The sequence below is a fragment of the Sphaerodactylus townsendi genome, linkage group LG06, assembly GCF_021028975.2.
Source record: "Sphaerodactylus townsendi isolate TG3544 linkage group LG06, MPM_Stown_v2.3, whole genome shotgun sequence".
In the NCBI taxonomy this organism is placed as follows: Eukaryota; Metazoa; Chordata; class Lepidosauria; order Squamata; family Sphaerodactylidae; genus Sphaerodactylus; species Sphaerodactylus townsendi.
In genome coordinates, this window is record NC_059430.1 from 116,151,706 (window position 1) to 116,172,781 (window position 21,076).

Below are 21,076 nucleotides of genomic sequence, written 5' to 3' on the forward strand. Positions count from 1 at the left end.
AGACATTTGGGCAACCCATCAATAGCCCGACAGATTGCCCCCTCAGGGCATTGATGATTGGCACAGGGTTGTGGGATGGGGATGCATTTGGGCAGCCCATCTACAATGTGACACACACTCCCCACATTGCAGGGATGACTGGCACAGTATTGTTGGATGGGAAAGCATTTGGGTAGCCCATTAACAACATGACATAGATCCCCTGCATTGCAGTGATGACTGGCACAGGATTGGGGGATGGGAATACATCGGGCCCACCCATGAACAATTTGACATGTGGTCCCAATATCGCAGTGATAATTGGCACAGGATTGTGAAATGGGAACGCATTGGGGGAGCCCATGGATGACATGACATACAGTCCCCACGTGACACTGATAACTGGCACAAGATGGTGAGTTGGGAACACATTTGGGGAACCCATCAACAACTTGACATACTGTTCCCGTGTGACATTGAAAATTGGCACAAGATTGTGCTATGGGAACACATTTGGGGAACCCATCAACAACCTGACATACTGTCCTTGCATGACATTGAAAATTGGCACAAGATTGTGGTATGGGAACACATTTGGGGAACCCATCAACAACCTGACATACTGTCCTTGCATGACACTGATAATTGGCACAAGATGGTGAGTTGGGAACACATTTGGGGAACCCATCAACAACCTGACATACTGTCCTTGCATGACACTGATAATTGGCACAAGATGGTGAGTTGGGAACACATTTGGGGAACCCATCAACAACCTGACAAACTGTTCCCACATGACACTGATAATTGGCACAAGATGGTGAGTTGGGAACACATTTGGGGAACCCATCAACAACCTGACAAACTGTCCCTGCATGACATTGAAAATTGGCACAAGATTGTGGTATGGGAACACATTTGGGGAACCCATCAACAACCTGACATACTGTCCTTGCATGACACTGATAATTGGCACAAGATGGTGAGTTGGGAACACATTTGGGGAACCCATCAACAACCTGACAAACTGTCCCTGCATGACATTGATAATTGGCACAAGATAGTGAGTTGGGAACACATTTGGGGAACCCATCAACAACCTGACAAACTGTCCCTGCATGACATTGATAATTAGCACATGATGGTGAGTTGGGAACACATTTGGGGAACCCATCAACAACTTGACATACTGTCCCCACATGACACTGATAATTGGCACAAGATTGTGGGAAGGGAACACATTTGGGGAACCCATCAACAACTTGACATACGGTCCCTATATGACAATGATAATTGTCACAAGATTGTGGGATAGGAAGACATCTGGGGAACCCATCAACAACTTGACATATGGTTCCCACAGGACAGTGATAATTTGCACAAGATGGTGAGTTGGGAACACATTTGGGGAACCCGTCCACCACTTGACATACTGTCCCTGCATTACAGTGGTGACTGGAACAGGATGGTGAGTTGGGAACACACTTGGGAAACCCATCAACAACTTGACATATGGTCCCCACATGGCAGTGATGATTGGCACAGGATTGTGGGAGGGGAACACATTTGGGGAACCTGTCAACAACTTGACATAAGGTCCCTATATGACAATGATAATTGTCACAAGATTGTGGGATAGAAAAACATCTGGGGAATCCATCAACCAGTTGACATGTGGTCCCCACAGGACAGTGATAATTGGCACAAGATGGTGAGTTAGGGACACAGTTGGGGAACCCGTCAACCACTTGACAGACTGTCCCCGCATTACAGTGATGACTAGCACAGGATGGTGAGTTGGGAACACATTTGGGGAACCCGTCCACCACTTGACATACTGTCCCCGCATTACAGTGATGACTAGCACAGGATGGTGAGTTGGGAACACATTTGGGGAACCCGTCCACCACTTGACATACTGTCCCTGCATTACAGTGATGACTAGCACAGGATGGGGGGTTGGGAACACATTTGGGGAACCCGTCCACCACTTGACAGACTGTCCCCGCATTACAGTGGTGACTGGCACAGGATGGTGAGTTGGGAACACATTTGGGGAACCCATTGATGACATGACATACAGTCCCCACATGACAGTGATGACTGGCACAGGATTGTGGGATAGGAAGACATCTGGGGAACCCATCAACAACTTGACATACCATCCCCACATGACAATGATGACTGGCACAGGATGGTGAGCTGGGAACACATTTGGGGAACCCATCGATGACATGACATACACTCCCCACATGACAGTGATGATTGGAACAGGACTGTGGAATGGGGACACATTTTGGGAACCCATCAACAACTTGACATACTGTCCCCACATGACAGTGATGATTGGCACAGGATTGTGGGATGGGAATACATTTGGCCCAACCATCGGCCATTTCACACACAGTACCAGCTTTGCATTGGTTGTTGTCACAGGATGTTGGGGCAGAAACACACTTGGGCCAACTATTAACCATTTGGCAGACAGTCCCTTCCTTGCATCCAACGTTGTCACAAGAATTTGGGATGGGAACACATCTGGGCCAATTGTCAACAACTCTGCAAATAGTTGCTCCTCTGCAAAGGTATCTGTCACAAGATGGAGGGACGGGAACACATCTGGGCCAGCCATCAGTGATTGTGCAAACAGTTTCTGGGTTGCACTGGATTCTATCACAGGAAGGCAGTACGCGGACGCATTTGGGGAATCCGTCCACAGTATGACACATGGTCCCTGCTTTGCAGCTGACTTGATCACAAGATGGTGGGATCGGAACACATCTGGTCTGTCCATCCACAATTTCACACGTGGTCCCTGGTTGGCATTGACTTTCATCACACGATAGTATGGGGGTAGCTGGCACACAGTTTGGCCAGCCATCAACCATCTTGCACATGCTTCCTGTGTGGCATTCAACCCTGCGGCAAGAAGGTAGGATAGATACACAAGTGGGCATGCTATCAACTAATTCGCACATTGTTCCCAGTTTGCAGTGAACTTTTTCGCAAGATGTTGGCGTGGCTAGACATCTGGGCAAGTCATTTTCCATCCTGCACACCTCCCCAAGTGCACATTTTACATCTCGACAAGACGAAGGCCTTGAGACACACTTTGGACGCCCACCAACTATCTCACAGGTGGTTCCTTTTTCACACAGAAAGACGTTGCAGGATGCTGGTGACGGGACACATCTTGGCTGGCCTTGAACCATCTCACACACAGTTCCATCGCTGCATGAGACTTTGTCACAGGAAGGCCGGATGGGCGCGCACACAGGCCACCCGTTAACAAAGCTGCACACAGTTCCTGGGTGGCATCTGACATCTTGGCAGGACAAGGGTACAGGGATGCATCGAGGGACACTGTTGGTTACTACACAGATGGTGCTTTCATTGCAGCGAACGTCGGCACACGATGGCAGTGCCGGTACACATCTAGGAACACCGTCCTGCAGTTCACATCTCGTGCCATCTGGGCATCTGATGCGATGACAAGACTGTGCATAAGGGGTGCACCTGGGGACCCCCTGGGCCACCTCACACACAGTTCCCGCCGGGCATTGGTAGGAGTCACAAGTCTGAAATTCTGCAACGCATCGTGGCTGTTCTTGCCGAACGACACAGATAGTTCCCTTCTGACAATGCATTCCACTGCAGAGGCTGGTTTGAGGGCTCAGTGGGGGCAGAGCGGCTAGAAAACAGAAACACAATTTGGATAAACAGGAGAGACTCCATTTCAGAAATACCACTGTGGCTATTTGGCTGTGAGCTCTTAGCGACAATCTAGTCAGAGTGGGCCGACCACCCAGTGCCCTACTGATCCAAAATAATGCTTAGGCTAAGTGTTCTGTTAACCAGAGGGTACAAGACATTGAGCTCCAGCAAGACTTGATGATGTCACCTGGCTTTATGTCTTCTCTAACATGAATATTTTCTTTGACTCCAGCTCCATATCTAATGTATCTAGACATCAATCCCCTTAGTAGAGCTTTTACCTTAGTTAGGTGTGCAGCCATGCCATCTGCTGTTCTGGATGGCAGATATAAGAAGATCCCTTACCCTGAAAGATGATGCCCTTGTGCTACAGGGGAAGTTGAGATGATGGGTCGTGTTTTCTTTCTCTGCCCTTTCTATAAGGAAATATGGGCAAAGATTGTTCCCCCCCCCCCCAACAAATTTCCAGTCTGTTTGAATAAGGTTTGCTTAGAAAAATAGCGCGTCGATGAAAATCTTGATGCAGGTGGCAAATTTCTGTGCCTATAATCGTAACTTCTGGATAACTGGGTCGTATTGCTTTTTAAAACTAACATTGTTATCTTTTAAGAAATGGTTTTTTGGGGGGATTTAAATTGTTTTATTGATTAACTATATTTTCCTTTTATGTCTCTGAATGTTCCTATGGTAAGTTTATAATTTTATTGTTTTTATTGTTTCCTTTGAATGGCTTCCATTTTATTTTTCTGGAATTTTATTTATCATACATGCACAGAAATGAAGATGCTAGAATATTACAATATCATTCAAATACACAACCTGCCCTTTTTATCCTGGCAAGGTTTATTTTTTTCAAGTGCTCTTCTAGCATACCTTCAACCTAAAACAATTTCTTGGCGTTCAAAAAGGTGCACAACAAGCTATATTGGAATACAGGAATACAGCACCTAGCCCTCTACAACAGGGGTCCCCAAACTATGGCCCGGGGGCCAAATGTGGCCCCCTGAAGGCATTTATCCGGCCCGCCAGGCATGGCGGCGATGGCTCCATACATGTGCAGTGGGGGCTCGAGGGAGAGGAGGAACCGGCCCCAACGGCTGTTGATTGCAGTTACATGATGGCACCCCCAAATCTCCATGAATTTTCTGACCCAGAGTTGGAAACCTTTACATGTGGCAACGCCTGCTCCGCTCTTCCTCCTCAGCTACTCCATGTGTTGCTCTTAGGCTTTCTTGTTCCTACTCACTCCCATTGGCATCGTCCAGGCTGGCTGTGACCGCCTTCACTGGCTGCTAGGGAGGAAAGAACCCAGGAAGATACCTGATCCTGGATTAGATGGAATGTTTCATTGGGAAAGTTCTGCTTTTTTTTTTTTTTAACAGGGGAAGGTATTCCACAGCCTCCCCAACAATATTTGGAGCCCACCCTGTGCTTGACATACTTTGGTCACTGTTCTAAAAATAGACCATGATAGAAAGGCTGAAAGGTGAAATCAAACATTTTACAATCATTTGTGCATAGGAATTTGTTCATAGTTTTTTTTAGTCCGTCCCTCCAACAGTCTGAGGGACAGTGAACTGGCCCCCTGTTTAAAAAGTTTGGGGACCCCTGCTCTACAAGGTGCTTCAGTAAGCGGTCAAAAGCAGGAATCCTTACTGCAAGAACAGAAATGTTACAAACATGCCCCTGCTTTAATCTGTGAAGTGTCAGAAGACATAAGTTTGGCTTCACTCTGTATGCACAATTGAATTAGAGAAAAATCCTCGAATTTTGCCCATTGATAAATCTGACAACTGAACCCCATACATTCTAGGCCATTTTGGGGTCTGTCTGAGAGGATGCATACACTGTTCGTTTTAACACTTGCATTGCTTTAACGCTTGCATACACTTAGCCCCACTCTTCTTGCTTGGTATCATCATCATCACTACTACTACTACTACTACTACTACTATTACTATCAATATCATCATCATCATCATCATCATCACTACTATCAACAATAACAATAATAACAATAAATGTAAATAACAATTGGATTTGATAGTCCGCCCTAAATTTCCAATGGTAGTGTTGTCTTGCGGTGCTTCGCAAACATGGGTTTGGATCCAGCCAGCTTTTTAACTTTATCTCATCAAATTCTCCTTGTTACTATCACCTCCATTGCTCAAGACTTTTAACCATAAAGTTCCCATGATCCCCACCATAGTTTTTTGAGTGGTTCAAGGAGACCCTCTCTTGCTTCTTTTCACCAAGGGAATATCTGGTTGGAGCAGCAGTGGCGTAGGAGGTTAAGAGCTCGTGTATCTAATCTGGAAGAACCGGGTTTGATTCCCAGCTCTGCCGCCTGAGCTGTGGAGGCTTATCTGGGGAATTCAGATTAGCCTGGGCACTCCCACACATGCCAGCTGGGTGACCTTGGGCTAGTCACAGCTTCTCGGAGCTCTCTCAGCCCCACCTACCTCACAGGGTGTTTGTTGTAAGGGGGGAAGGGCAAGGAGATTGTGAGCCCCTTTGAGTCTCCTACAGGTGAGAAAGGGGGGGGGGATATAAATCCAAACTCTTCTTCTTCTTCTTCTTCTTCATCCAACCCATCTAGCACACACATACACACACAAAATCCAGGACAATATATTATAATATCTTAGTCTTCTCTCTTCCACATAATAATGGGACAGACCTACCCAAATGATCATAAGATAATATTACAGATAGCATTTCTGCTAGCACTGCAAAATGAGTGTTTCCCCAAATTCCTTGGCTCTACGATAGTGCCAGTACACATGCAATATATCTTCCCTCATACATTACTTTATGTATATATCCAAAGCGTAAGATGCTCTTGTATAGCCATTGTAATGCTGTTGTTTCTGAAGGAGGCTATCAAGACAGTTTTAGAAGAATGGAACCCAAGAGAAGCAGAGGAGGAAGAGGACGGGAAATAAGGAAAAGTCTGTTCTGTTTTCTCAGTCTTGCTCAGGGCTGTCTGTCCCAATTCTGTCACAGTGAAAACAAAGAGCAAAGACTCCCTTACTGAAAAAGAACAGGAGGAGGAGTTTGCATTTATACTCCTCTTTCTCTCCTGTAAAAATACTCGAGGCCGCTTATAAACTCCTTTCCCTTCCTCTCCCCACAACAGATGCCTTGTGATTGGCGGGGCTGAGAGAGTTCTGAGAGAACTGTGACTAGCCCAAGGTCACCCATGCAGTGTCATGTGTAGGAGAGGGGAAACAAAACTGGTTCACCAGATAAGAGTCTGATGCTCATGTGGAGGAGTGGGGAATCATGCTCTCATCTGGTCTTAACCACTACTCCACACTGGCTACTGAGAGTTGCTAACTCTGGCCTGGAAAATTCCTGAAGATTTCTAGGCGGTGCCTGGGGCAGGCAGCGTTTGGGAAAAGGATGGAAGTGGAGCTCAGCAAAGTTGTGATGCCATAGAGCCATGGTGGCGAACCTATGGCACTCCAGATGTTCATGGACTACAATTCCCATCAGCCCCTGCCAGCATGGTCAATTGGCCATGCTGGCAGGGGCTGATGGGAATTGTAGTCCATGAACATCTGGAGTGCCATAGGTTTGCCACCACTGCCATAGAGTCCATCCTCTGAAGTTACCATTTCCTCCGGGGAAATGAATATCTGGAGATCAATTGTATCGCAGGAGGCCCCACCTGGAAGATGGTGCCTCTATCATGGCCTCTCCAATGGTTCCATCCCTCTTTAAAGCTAGAACAACCTGCTGTTTCCAGTCCACTTCCTCTTGAGAGAGTCTCACTGCCATTTTGGCTGCTTTGCAACTGGCATTCAGAAATGGTGGCTGAACTCTTGTGAGGAGAAGACATTTTGTGAGAGTTCAGCTTGCCACACTGTTTTAAAGAGGTCTGCAAGAGAGAGGGGTGGGGATGTCTCTCTCCTCTGGGTGCCTGGGACAGCAGTGGAAGGCTGCTGGTGGAAGGACATTACCCCCAAGATCTGCGCTTTGCTGGACGTGGGACTGGCCCCAGACCAATCTTTTATTATAGAACCAATTTTAACTAAATCCATACCTAAAGGTGAGTGTACTTACCACATGGAAGTGTGAACCAGGCCCAGAGAAGTAACATTTTGACAGTACTCCTGTCTGGAAAGAAAAGAAAGCACAATAATATGTAAGAATACCAGAGTGAGCTGCACATACCACTGTAGTTGTGTTCTTAGTGGTTAGTTCCTTTGTGTGAAGAAGAATCCTTGACCACAGTTTAGCCAAGAATGATGGTTTAGGTAGAAAAGCTGTTTGGTTTAGCCTTGTTCACATGTTATAATTAACACATATACAACCAGTTGTGTAGCTACCATCGGGATGGGCGGGGGCCCCCTAGCCCTGGGTGCACGCCATTGGAGTCGCATAGGGCTGGAAAATCACCCCCCACACGCCTCTCCCTTCCTCCTTGTCATGCCCTGCTAGGTCTGGCAGAAGCCGCTGCCGGGCCGGCCTCACCCCACCAATCACAACTAGGGTGAGTGGGGAAATGAGTGCCATGGGGGCACAATGGGGGGGGGTTGCCGGGCTGGGCTGGGCACCATTTTCCCTGGGCGACATTTTCCCCCACTCCATTGTATACAACATGCATGGACATGTGTATACCAGTTTGTAAAGACCTGTTCACAAGTTAGAAGGATACATGCACAATTAATCTATAGCATATGTTTGATTTCCCCCCCTCTAAACTCATTCAGTAATTCTCATGCTGCTGCATTCAATGGATGTACAGCTCAATGTATGATTTAAATCCCATATTTATCCAATTTCCGGTCTCTGAATTCATCCAGTTCTGAAATTGGAGACCAGAGTGCATGTTTCTTACAAATAAATGTACGTGTGTACATGGATGATACATGGAGGTTCATTGTAATGTGCACAAGCACCTCACAAATGAAAACAGAGACCAATATCTAGATAAATGAGGGGTTTAAATAACACATTCATCTGCACATGTGTTGAATAGAATATGAGAATTATTAAATTATTAAAAATCAAGTGTACACTGTACACAGATTGTACATGTGCTCACTGTAACTTGCAAACAGGGCTTTTTCCTCATTCCCAACATTGGTTATTTTTCCTGGGCATATAGAAATAAATAGAGTGATAAAATTAACAGAACTAGGGACTTTCATAGGAAGTGAAATCATGGCTAGTTATTTCAACTGTCACCACTATCAAGAAAGAAATAGTTGACCCCTTTATTGCGTAGAGGAAGTGCACACTTGTTCAAAGAAAATATAATGAACAATGATGTTATAATAATATTATCTCCTATATATAATTGAGCAAGCCTAGAAGGTGGAGATGACTCACTTCCAGCCAATTGCCACACACGTACTTACCGCTGTGGGCCGGTCTTACACAGACCTGGTAAAAACCAACACAAACAAAACAGTGGAATTCAGCCGTTACTTGCTCTATACACAGCAGACGGCTTAGCTTCTGAGATTTAATGAGACCGGGCTAGCTTGGACTATCCAGGTCAGGACCCCAGATAACTTGGTGGCGGGCGGGGGCGGGGGGAGCTGTACAGAGGTGAGACAGTGCCCTTCTACAATGCCTGTAGAGAATACTGGGCCTAAAAGGAGAAATGGGGTCCACCAAGCTACATTAAAACCCCAAAATCTCTTTTCAGTAATGTAAATTTTAAAAGTGAATTGCCAGAGTGGAGGACAGGAGTAGAGAAAGAGCACCTCTGCACATATGCAAAGGAGTTTTCTCAACAGTCTCTCACTGTTGAAGATTCACAGCCAGCTTTTACACAGCTGAGACTTCAGAGTGCTGGGTGCAATTTCCACAAAGCCATGAACCTCAGAACCTTTTCATTCAGAAATAAGCATGGTGAGTGAAAGAAAGGGAGAGAGGAGAGACACATCTGCTGGGACCTCTTGGCTCTTCTCTCCCCATCACTGCAGTGGGGAAAGAGCCTGGCAGCCCCACAACCTCTTTCCCTCCTGCCACCCTCCTCACCCCTTCCAAAGGAGGTGGCGGTTGCAGGAGCAGCCTTCAGGCTTCTCCTGTTGCCAGGGAAACAGGTGGCTTGGGAGACCTAGCCAGGATAAGGTTTGGTGGGGCAAGCTCAAAGGAGGCCCGGCCAAAATGGAGGGCAAAGGGTGTGACTGGGGGAAAGCATGGCAGTGAACAATAACAATGAGCTGGAAGCAACTCGACAGCACAAAACTCACATCATTATTGCCTTTTCCGGGGACTCTTGCTCTAGCTTCACTTTAGGGAAAAACAGGCTAGCACGAGCTTTGTGACTCTTGAAAGATTCACCAATGCAGGTGTCCAGGAAGAGGATGAGGATGAGGAGCTGGTGATGCAGGACCAAGGGGGGAGGAAGTACAGCAGTTTTCTAGAGCCCATTGTGTTTCTGTGTACAATGGGCTTTACTGCTAGTTGACAATAATATAACAACAATATGATTCCGGAGGGGTTGTCAGGACTGAAGCTTGCAAAGGGCTGTTCCCATTCTCCTGCAAGGAATTGTGCACAGATCCTTTCTCATACTAAAAACAAAATTTCTTCAGAAAAAAAGGAAAAAATTCTTCCTGGCGTTGGGGGGTGGGGTGGGAGTAACTGTCTAGTTATGCCAGGGGTCGCCAAACTTTTTAAACAGGGGGCCAGTTCACTGTCCCTCAGACTGTTGGAGGGCCGGACTAAAAAAAACTATGAACAAATTCCTATGCACAAATGATTGTAAAATGTTTGATTTCACCTTTCAGCTTTTCTGTCATGGTCTATTTTTAGAACAGTGACCAAAGTATGTCAAGTACAGGGTGGGCTCCAAATATTGTTGGGGAGGCTGTGGAATACCTTCCCCTGTAAAAAAAAAAGCAGAACTTTCCCAATGAAGCATTTGGCCCCCGGGCCATAGTTTGGGGACCCCTGAGTTATGCTATGGGTACTATATAATAGGTGCCTGTGGCAGCCCTGGATATCCATTACAACATTGCTGATAGTGTAACCCCCATGCTCAGAATGGGTTGACCCAGTAAGGGGTAGAGACTCAAAGCAGCAAGAGGCTGCAGCAGACCTCATGTAGTTGGAGGAGACAAGGCTACCAGACTCGGACCTTGGTTGTATAAGCCCTTAACACCTTGTTAAGGTAACTGCAATATTGTTGGGAACTACTAGGAAGGTAGTTGTTTATTTTTGCTATGTTGTAAATGTTGGAGTTTATTGTTTCAGGGTTTCTTTTTATGTTTGTAATGGGTGAAAGTTCTCCTGGAAACCTTCATCATGTTGAATCCTGTTCACCAAGCCCTTGGAGTCTTCAGGAGCCAACCCTCTTGCAAAGAAGAAATGGACTTGGCATTACAAGACTGTAACTAGAAGGACTTGAAAATGCAACCTGAACAGGACCTTGAAGTGTGATGTTAAATGTTGATGTTATATGTTATGTGTTAAGAAAGTAAACCATTTTGTTTTTAAAATTTGTTGTTGCAAACTCATTCCAAGTTCTGCCCCACAGAACCCACCGATAGAGGTTACAATAGCACTACTCAAAGCTGTTTTCTTTTTTTGTTTTTTAGGCTTCTCTTGAAATTCTGCTTGAAATCTGCAAAATCCACCTGGCTGCAGACCATTTTTTTTTTTAAATGAACAGATGAATGAATCGCAGGGAACGATCACTCAACAATATTATCTCCCAGTTTGGTCTGTTTCCTGATTAAATAATTTGAGTTGATTACTCCTTTGCCTTTGAACTAATTAATCAGCCGGTTAATCAAATAATTGCCATGTATTTGCATATGACCTCCTTTTCAGCATAGGTGCTTTTTCAAGATCTCGGAGGTATAAAATAACTTACGGTTTTAATGCCTAGGCAAGGCATCGTTTTTAGAAGGAAAGGTCATTTGCTCACATTTTCTTGTACGTTCCTTTTTATAGTCACGCGACAGAACTAGAATAGCTGATTATAATTTTTTTTCTCACCGATCACAATTAGCCGCCCCATCCACTAATCAATCAACTAAAGCTGAAGTTGATTAATTGAACTTCGTAAAAACAGGTAGTCCACCCGATGAAGATAAAAGACAGTTAGCATGGGCTGGATTTTTCCTGTTGGAGATCAAAGGCAATAAAGACATTCCTTTGCAAAACATGGGTTGTAAATTGAGATGATTAGAAGAATTGGACAAAAAAATACAGTCAAATGTATGAAATAATGATTAGAGCAGCACATGCAACAATAGCGTTGGGTTGGAAAGAAAAGAAAAAATGGACAATCCAGAAATGGCTGGAATATATTTGGGAACAAGTGACACTGGATATTTTCAATATAATATCAAAAAATGAACTGTGGCAAGAGAAACAGAGTGAAATTTTGAAGATATGGACAATATACATAGACTGGATGAATGAAGAAATATGGGAGAAGAGGCAACAAAGAATCAACTTACTGCTGTTTGGGTAAAACAAAACTATAAAGAAGATATTATAGGGGGAGGGAGCAAAAAGGGGAAATGTATTGTTTGAAAATGTAAGACGAAGTGTATAAATATATAATGGAAAATTCAAGCTATACAATAAGTTTTTTTTAAAAAAACTCATGCAAACACAGATTGCTTGGTGGTAAGAAGAGACAGATCTGGAAAGCCTTAAGCCACAGTATATTTATAAGTGCCATCAAGCTGCAACTGACTTATAGTGACCCAGCAAGGAGTGTTCAAGGCAAGTGTGAAGGAGAGGTTCTCTCTGCAGAGTCTTTCTTGGGGGTCTCACTTCCAAGTACTGACCCTGCTTAGCTTCTGAGATCCAACAAGACTGGGCTATACACTATATACCATAACATTCCACAACTTAAATCATAGCATTCCACAACCTAAGCCAACCTCAGCTATGTTGTTTTCATCCTGGATTATTTTAAATCTAGAATGAAGGTTGTCTTAGATGTTGAACATCATAGAACCATAGAGTTGGAAAAGACCACAAGGGCCAACAAGTCCAAACCACTGCCCTGCAGTAACACACAATCAAAGAATTCCTGACACATGGATATCTAGGCTCCTTTTAAAAAACCTCCACAGGAGACTCCACCACACTCCAAGAAAGGGTGTTCCACCACTGAACATCCCTTACCATCAAGAAGTTCTTCTTAAAGTTTAGGTGGAATCTCTTTTTCTGTATTTGAATCCATTACTCCTTGTTCTAGTCTCTGGAGCAGCAGAAAACAAGCTTGCTGTCTCTTCAATATGACATCCCTTCAGATATTTAAACAAGGCTATCATTTCATCCCTTATCTTTCTCTTCCTCCAGGCTAAACATATCTAGCTCCCTAAACTGCTCCTCATAGGCCAAGGGACCTTTTACCATTTTGGTCACCCTCCTCTAGACCCTTTCCAGCTAGCCAATATCCTTCTTGAATTGTGGTGCCCAAAACTGGACACAGTATTCCAGGTGAGGTCTGACGAATGCAGAATAGAGTGGTGCTATTACGTCCCTTGATCTAAACACAATATTCCTATTGATGCAGCCCAGAATTGCATTGGCTTTCTTGTCTGCTGCATCAAACTGCTGACTCATGTTCAGTTTGTGATCTACTAAGACTCCCAGATCCTTTTCACATGTACTGTTGTCAAGCCAGGTGTCACCCATCGCAGCAGTGGCGTAGTGGTAAGAGCAAGGTGCATTCTAATCTGGAGGAACCGGGTTTGATCCCCCGCTCTGCCACCTGAGCTGTGGAGGCTTATCTGGGGAATTCAGATTAGCCTGTGAACTCCCACACATGCCAGCTGGGTGACCTTGGGCTAGTCACAGCTTCTCGGAGCTCTCTCAGCCCCACCCACCTCACAGGGTGTTTGTTGTGAGGGGGGAAGGGCAAGGAGATTGTAAGCCCCTTTGAGTCTCCTACAGGAGGGAAAAGGGGGATATAAATCCAAATCCAAACTGTATCTGTGCATTTCATTTTTTCTGCCTTACAGTATTTTACATTCATCTCTGTTGAAATTCATTTTGTTGGTTGACGCCCAGCTCTCTAATCTGTCCAAGTTTTGAATGCTGCATTCATTCATTTTGAATACTAAATATCACCCCATCATTTCCTGCAGATGCTGCATGCTCACATGAGTGTGAGAAAAGGATCTCAAGCTGGCAATTTGCAAAAGAAAATCCAAGCAAAATATGTTTGGGTCACTCGATGGTTTTTATAGATCACTTGTAGGTGTTTTACCTAGGCTGCCCAATCCTCCAAATTTCACTATGATTTTATACTCTGCTTTCCCCCCCAATGGGTTCACAAACTGGCTCACACAATTGTTTTACCCTCAGAGATAAACTAGGCTGAGAGAAGAGCATGATTAACCCCTAGTCAACCAGTGAACTTCCAAGCAGGTTGGTGATTCAATCATGGATCTCTCATATCCCAGTCCAACCACCACCTTGCTGGCCTAAAACAATACAGCATAGAACCAAGATAGAAGCACACATTTATCTTGTCTTTAAATGTATTAGAAATATTTATATTCCTTATTCCCCCCCTTTGTTTAGTGACCCATCGTTATCTAACAATCCTCCAATTCCTTTCATGATAGACCATCATTATCTAGCAATCTAGCAATTCTCCAATTCCTTTCATGATAAACCACAGCCAGTTATGGGATTAGAGTTCATATAATTTTCATGTGACTCTAGTCACAATGAGCCCCATATCTGTCTATTCCACCATACCTTGACTGACTCAGTCTTCTCCGTCTTGATCTAATTCATCTCTGGCATCTGGCTGAGATTCCAATCTCAGATCCTGGTTTTCTACTGTCCATTATGAGGGCACCAACCAATGAGGGTAAGGGACACTCCTTCTTACCTGTCTCTGCATTATTCTGTCTGTGACTTTCTGAATAGAAGCCAGAATTGCTTGCCTATGGGATTCTCAGTAGCACAGAAGGCAAGATTTTTCTTCCACACTTGTCTATGGGAACCCATGGAGGCTGCGAACTGCCCCATGGTATCAGCAGTGAAACACATTCTGGGTTTCTTCATCTTTCAAGACCCAATAATCTTAGGCATGCATTTGACTTTATTTTTCCCTAATTACTTAAATAGATGAGTAGGGAAGAGAAAGAGTGAGAGAGAAGGAAATCCATAATGTCCAAAAAAAAAAAACCTTCCTACAAATGAAACCATAATGTCCAAACCATAATATCCAAAAACCCTACAAATCTGAATTTTTGCAGACCATACAAGGAAGGTTAGCATGGACAACCATTTAAAAATCATGGTGCATACACTGGGAATTCTCACCCAGCCCCCTCTATATTTGCTCCGTTGAAGTGCAAGTTGATTACTTACTATGACTTATGTATAGGGTGATGCGTGCATACAAACGTGATTTGAAACACTGTTGCTGAAGAGGCATTCCTTTCTGTGTAAGAGAACGGAAGGAATGCCTCTTCAAAGACAACATCAGTAATCCATGTGAGTGACTGCTGTAAAAAAAAAATCTGCTGCTCTCTCGATCAGATGGCACCCTTTCAATTGACCCAAATTGTTTGGTCCGTTAAACAATGTGGTAGATAATCTTCTTTGAAGGAGGGGTTTGTGTACTTGTGTTTACTCTGAAGTCCATTCTATGCCAGAGTTATAGGACTAAGATGCTGTTCATGTGAACTAACCTGGGCCCCTTCTGCACACGCAAAATAATGCGTTTTCAAACCACTTTCACAACTGTTTGCAAGTGGATTTTGCCATTCCGCACAGCTTCAAAGAGCATTGAAAGCAGTTTGAAAATGCATTATTCTGCATGTGCGGAATGAGCCTTGGAAAGCAGTTTTTAGGGGCTCCCCCAACCCCCAAAGCATGAAGACAGCAATGTTTATAAATGCGACATTCTCATGATTTAAAAACCATCCTTGGGATGAAGTGTGAACATCATCTTGCAGTTGGGAATTCCAATTTGCCCTCTTGTTGCTAATTCTACCCAGTAAGGATTGGCTGCTTTCTGCTTAACCGAGGCTCTTTGCAAATGAAACTTTCTTTTTTTGAATTTCACAAAGGAACAGGTTCTTTGTGGTCACCTGGGACTACAAGTCATGGCGGAACAGGAGTGAACGTCTCCAGAGTAATTTTGCCCCATTATGGTCAGTGTACGTTTTCGTGGCTCTTGTTCAAATGCTCTTGAATGAGGGATTGGTAGCTTTTGTTTATCCATCTCTGGTTGGACTCCTGGGATGTACTGTGCTCCTTTTGTTGTGGGTCAAAGCAAGATAATGTCGCTGCCAGGCTGGGTCTTTTCTTCTCTTAATTGCTGAGCAAATAAAAAGTAGAAAGACACGGTCACTTTTGAATCAATGCATCAAGATTAATAAGTGGGGATGTTTGACCAATCTCGCTCCCAGCCAGGAAGTAGATCTAGTTGGAGAATGCACAATAACCCTGATGAGTGATAAAATTGCTGTTAAATTGGCCAAGTGGGAGGGGATGAAGGCCCAAGGGGCTGATGATTTCCACCACCCGCCTTCCACTGAAGACTGTTCTCCCCAAAACAGTGTGTAAAGTAGTCATTGAACATAAGGGCCTATTCCAGAGAAAGTCAGTCATGCTTCTTAAATCCCACTGAAAAAATGAATGGGGATTTACTGATAATGAACATGTCCCATTCATTTGTTTCTTTTATGTATAGATAATATGTACTGATGTATGTATTGATGGAACAAACCTTATTCAACCTTAAATTATTAAGGAGGAAATATTAGACTTAAGTAACAAAGACGAAGTATATAGATATGATGGACTAGTTTATACGTATCTCAGGTCATCCAGTTAGAATTTAATATACAAATCTCTCTCTCTTGTATAAAACAGCAACAAGTATATATGCTACCTAAATAGATGGGAATCAAAAAATTGGAACTGAATCTATATGTATTTAGGATTATATGTAGCCCAACTGGAGAGTATATTAGTTTAAAAACTTTGTAATGTATAAGTTAGAATGAGTTGTTTTTAAATGGATAGATTTTTTGACGTAATAACTTTATGTAAAAACTTATATGTAACAATTTCTGTAAATCCTGTAATAACTGAAATTCAAATTGTTAATTTTTCATACTTAATAAAATTAAAAAAAAAACACATGTCCCATTCATGGTCTTCAACGGGACGTCGGCACGGCTAACTTTCTCCAGACTTCAGCCTGACTAACTCTCTCTTTTTCTAATACCACCAAATGTAGAAAATCTGAGCTCACTAAAGGCCGTTGTAAAGTTATAAATGCCATGACGAAGCTGGACATTTAATGGAAAAACAGGAGAGAGGTCTGTCAATCCAGAAAACAGGTCCGTCTGAATTCGGCTGGAATTCATCCGAGTGAATCTTTGCGCAGATCTGGAAGAATCCTCATCTAGATTACGCTCCAAAATCGTAACAGCTTGACTTTGTGAACAAACGAGCTTCTAGCGGCTGAATGCCCATCGTTCAAAATCTAGCCAAAGTCTTCTGATGACTATGGATTTCAGTGGAAAGTCTGACTTATCTGAAATCTTTGCACCCTGATAAAACAATTTTGATGTGACCACTTGTATCACTGCCTCAAGATTTGCATGAGTTTTTATGGATGAGCACGTGCAATTCCATACGAACATTCTGCAAATGGTGGCAGCGTGGACCCTCCTGAAGAGGGCAGAAAATGGCATATGTGAGCTGGGGGCAGGGGAGAGGCAAGAAAAATGAAACATCTCCTGCTTTCCACACAGCAAGCAGGAGACATTTTCAAAGCAACTTCGGGAATGAAGTCGCTAGTTTAGCATTTTCAAAATATGTTGAGTTTACTAGAAATAAAATTATTATACGAGGAATGCTTGGTGGTAGTTCTGGAGCTGAAACAGCCGTGTTCTAGTAGCATTTTTTCCTGACGTTGCGCATGCATCTGTGGCTGGGAACTTCAGAGGATCATTGAGGAATTGCCAGCCACAGATGCAGGCGAAACGTCAGGAGAGAATGCTGCTAGAACACGGCCATACAGCCCGGAAACCACACAGCACCCCTGTGATTCCGGCCGTGAAAGCCTTCGACAATACATTGTCCTGAGGATGTTTTGGGAAAGAAAACTGTGGAGTTCCTCCCCCAAATCCTTCTTTTAACATTCTCAAAATGTTTCAGTTGCGTTGTGCAGAAAGGGCCTTGGATTACTGGGCATATTGCAGTGTTTTATCAATGCTAATAAACTGTGGGAAAAGACGACTTTAGTCTTTTTACTTCTTAAAAATAGCTAGATGAATACCTCTGATCTACAGGGCAGAACAGACTGGGACAGATCGCAGAGACAGCATTTTATGTATACATGAAGTTCTATTGTCTGAGGAGTGACTGGCTTATGGTCAGGTATGTGAGAACAAACTGGGAATGAGACACAATTATGAAAGCAGGCTGAATCAATGTCAGTGTCCTGAATCAATGTCGTTCCTCATGAGGAACGAATCTTTATTTTCATACTAGTGTCTCTTTTCCTGTGCTGAGTCTCTCCCTTTAAAAACAGTGCATTTAAACATGATTCCTTTTGCAAACGTGGCATAAAAACAGCATAATTTCCCCACACAATCATCCAAGAGAGCAAAATAAAATGTGATGACAAGGAATACATAAATCATCAAAAAGAAATTCATATGGTCGTATCAGCCCATCTGCAGGTCAAATGCTTCACGTTCTTTAATCGTTCCTCCTGACAGATGGCCATCCAGCCTCTGTTTAAAAACCTGCAAAGAAAGAGACTCCACCATGACACAAGGCTGTGTATCTAGTGGTGGGATTCACCAGTGGTGGGATCCAAAAATTTTAATAACAGGTTCTGATGGTGGTGGGATTCAAACGGTGGTGCCGCCGCACACACGCACCTCCAGTCCCTATTGGGCAGGGAGGTTGCTTTAGTAACCCCTTCTCGGCACTCAGAAAAAATTAGTAACCACTTCTAGAGAAGTGGTGAGAACTGGTTGGATCCCACCTCTGGTTCTCACCACTTCGGCAGAACCGGCTGTTAAAATGGTGCTTGTAAACAAACAGTTGTTAAATTATTTGAATCCCACCACTGGAACCAGTTGTTACATTATTTGAATCCCGCCACTGAGTGTATCCCACCGACAAAAAGTCCTGACCATCAGGAAGTTCTTCCTAAAGTGGAATCTTTTTTTCCTATACTTGGAATCCATTACTCTTTGTCCTAATCTCTGGAGCAGCAGAAAATAAGCTTGCTCCTTCTTCAACACAGCATCCCTTCAAATATTTAAACATGGCTATCATTTCCCCTCTTAAACTTCTCTTCTCCAGATTCAACATACCCAGCTCCCTAAGGTGCTCCTCATAGGGCAAGGATTCCAGACCTTTTGCCCTTGGTTGCCCTCACTTGGACCTGTTCTACCTTGTCAATATCCTTTTTGAATTGTGGTGCCCAGAACTGGGCACAGTATTCCAGGTGAGGTCTGACCAATGCAGAACAGTGGTACTATTTTGTCCCTCAGTCTAGACACTATACTCGACTCGTCTTGATGCAGCCTAGAACCACTTTGGCTTTCTTGCCGCTACATCAGAACTGTGAAAAAACCTCTGTCATTCCATATGTTGAGCAATTTCTAGGGTTGCCAGCGGTGAGTTGGGAAATTCACTTAGCCAATGGAGCATGGGGGGCGGGGAACATTTGGGGAGAAGAGAGACCACCCTCCAAAGCAGCCTTTTTCTCCAGAGGAGCTATTGTCTGCAGTCGGGAAATGAATTATCATTCCAGGAGATAGGCAGCCTCCACCTGGAAGATGGCCACCCAACTCTATAAGATGCTTTGTGTGGGCCTTTCACTTGTGTTCCAGGTGATCAATGGGAACAGCACCAACGCATGACAAAGAAGGTGAGCTTTTTGAATCCCCGGATAGTTATGAGTTACCTATTACACCTAAAACAAAAGCTATCAGGCTTGGGATCTGGGAGGCAGCTCCTTCAATTATCATGAGCAAAGGAGCACAGGGACCTGAGCCCAGGATGGACAAGTCCGGCATAAATGGGACGAGATAACAATGGGAGCTCCAGATAATTGCGGTTTTGAGGGCCAAAGTGACCCTTGGCAAAGTGTGAGAATAAACAATGGGAAACTGACTCTCTGCTGCAGACTTCTTCTCAAAGGCTGGAGGAACATCTACCGGAGGCAAGCAAGACCTGTTTAATGTTTTCCTGGATGGGCCCATAATGGACTAGCTGGGAACAGAGGTGTATCTAGGGAAAATGTAGATACAGAGATGTAGATATAGGGATATAGATGTAGATATAGGGAAAATGTAGATACAGAGGTGTATCTAGGGAAAAGAAATGCTAGCCTGAATTGCAAAAATCTGAGCCCCCCCCCAGGTATGCAGCCATTCTCCGCACCAATGACCGAACAACTTTTTTTGGCACCAGGTCTTGAGGTCAGTGTATGGATGGTGTATGGGAAGGAGGAGGGGTGTGGGGGCAATTTTCTGCCCATCATGTGACTAAATGACCACAGTCTGGGGACATTTGACCCCATATGTATCCCTGGGTGGTTCACCCCTGGCCGGGAATTAGTGCACATTGTGGAAATAGACATTGTTTGTGTAAAGGTGAAGGGAGCAAGAATTTTTCATGCAACGGCCACTTGGGAAAGGGTCATTATCATCTCCCCGATACTTCCTAACCATGTTATTTCAAACCAACTGCGGAAAAACGAGTTTCCTTCCTGTTCCCACCTCTTCCTGTCCTCTTTTGCTACCTGGTCTTCAGTTACAGCTTGAGCAGGAGGAAAGCTAGGTTTGTGGTTTGCCCAACCCACTGTTGGTGGGGAATTCCTGCTGGCATTCCCCTATCTGCGGCTGATAGTTCACGGGGCAGTGGGTCAAAATGTGTGTGTGTGTGTGTGTTACCCTAAGTATGTTGGGGGAATTAGCTTGAGACAGTGAGCAAAGAGGGGTAACAGGGATCATTCGGGATAGTCCTGGGTGAAAACTCACAAAAGAGTAGGCAGTTGTACAATTAGAATATGGATTTTTTCGGCTGTGGTGGAACACTTTGCCAAATGAGATCAGGGCCCTGAGGAATCACCTACCTCCCCCTTCTCCCCGACTTTCCCCCCTGTTCCATTCCCCTCTTCCCTTCCCCCATTCTTTCCCCCTTCCCCTCCTTTCTTTCCAATTCTCCTTTCCCCTTTCTTGCCTTCTCTTTAGTATTCTATTCATTTGTATATTGTGGTGACACACCCAGTCGGATAGTTACTGCTTCTTGGATGAAATTGGTTAGGTTGTTGGAATGTTTTAAAATTTTACATGCTTTTTATTTATCTGTATTTTATCTGTAATTTATTAACCAGATGTTATTCACCCTAAGCCTGGAGGGGGGTGTGTGACCACATTTGAGTCAAATA

General features: G+C 44.1%; 1 protein-coding gene across 1 annotated transcript in view; it reads right to left on the reverse strand.

The window, feature by feature from the left end:
- Positions 1 to 20,817, reverse strand: part of LOC125435443 (IgGFc-binding protein-like) — a 49,270-nt gene extending 28,453 nt beyond the window's left edge. Inside the window, exons 1-9 of the mRNA XM_048501643.1 lie at positions 20,762 to 20,817; positions 17,942 to 17,948; positions 9,906 to 10,033; positions 9,691 to 9,737; positions 9,180 to 9,298; positions 9,034 to 9,087; positions 7,762 to 7,815; positions 4,940 to 4,985; positions 63 to 3,670 (exon numbers count right to left, since the gene is read on the reverse strand). Of these exons, the coding sequence (XP_048357600.1) occupies positions 63 to 3,670; positions 4,940 to 4,985; positions 7,762 to 7,815; positions 9,034 to 9,087; positions 9,180 to 9,298; positions 9,691 to 9,737; positions 9,906 to 10,033; positions 17,942 to 17,948; positions 20,762 to 20,817 (4,119 nt within the window). The remainder of the gene's footprint in view (positions 1 to 62; positions 3,671 to 4,939; positions 4,986 to 7,761; positions 7,816 to 9,033; positions 9,088 to 9,179; positions 9,299 to 9,690; positions 9,738 to 9,905; positions 10,034 to 17,941; positions 17,949 to 20,761) is intronic.
- Positions 20,818 to 21,076: the final 259 nt, after the last annotated feature.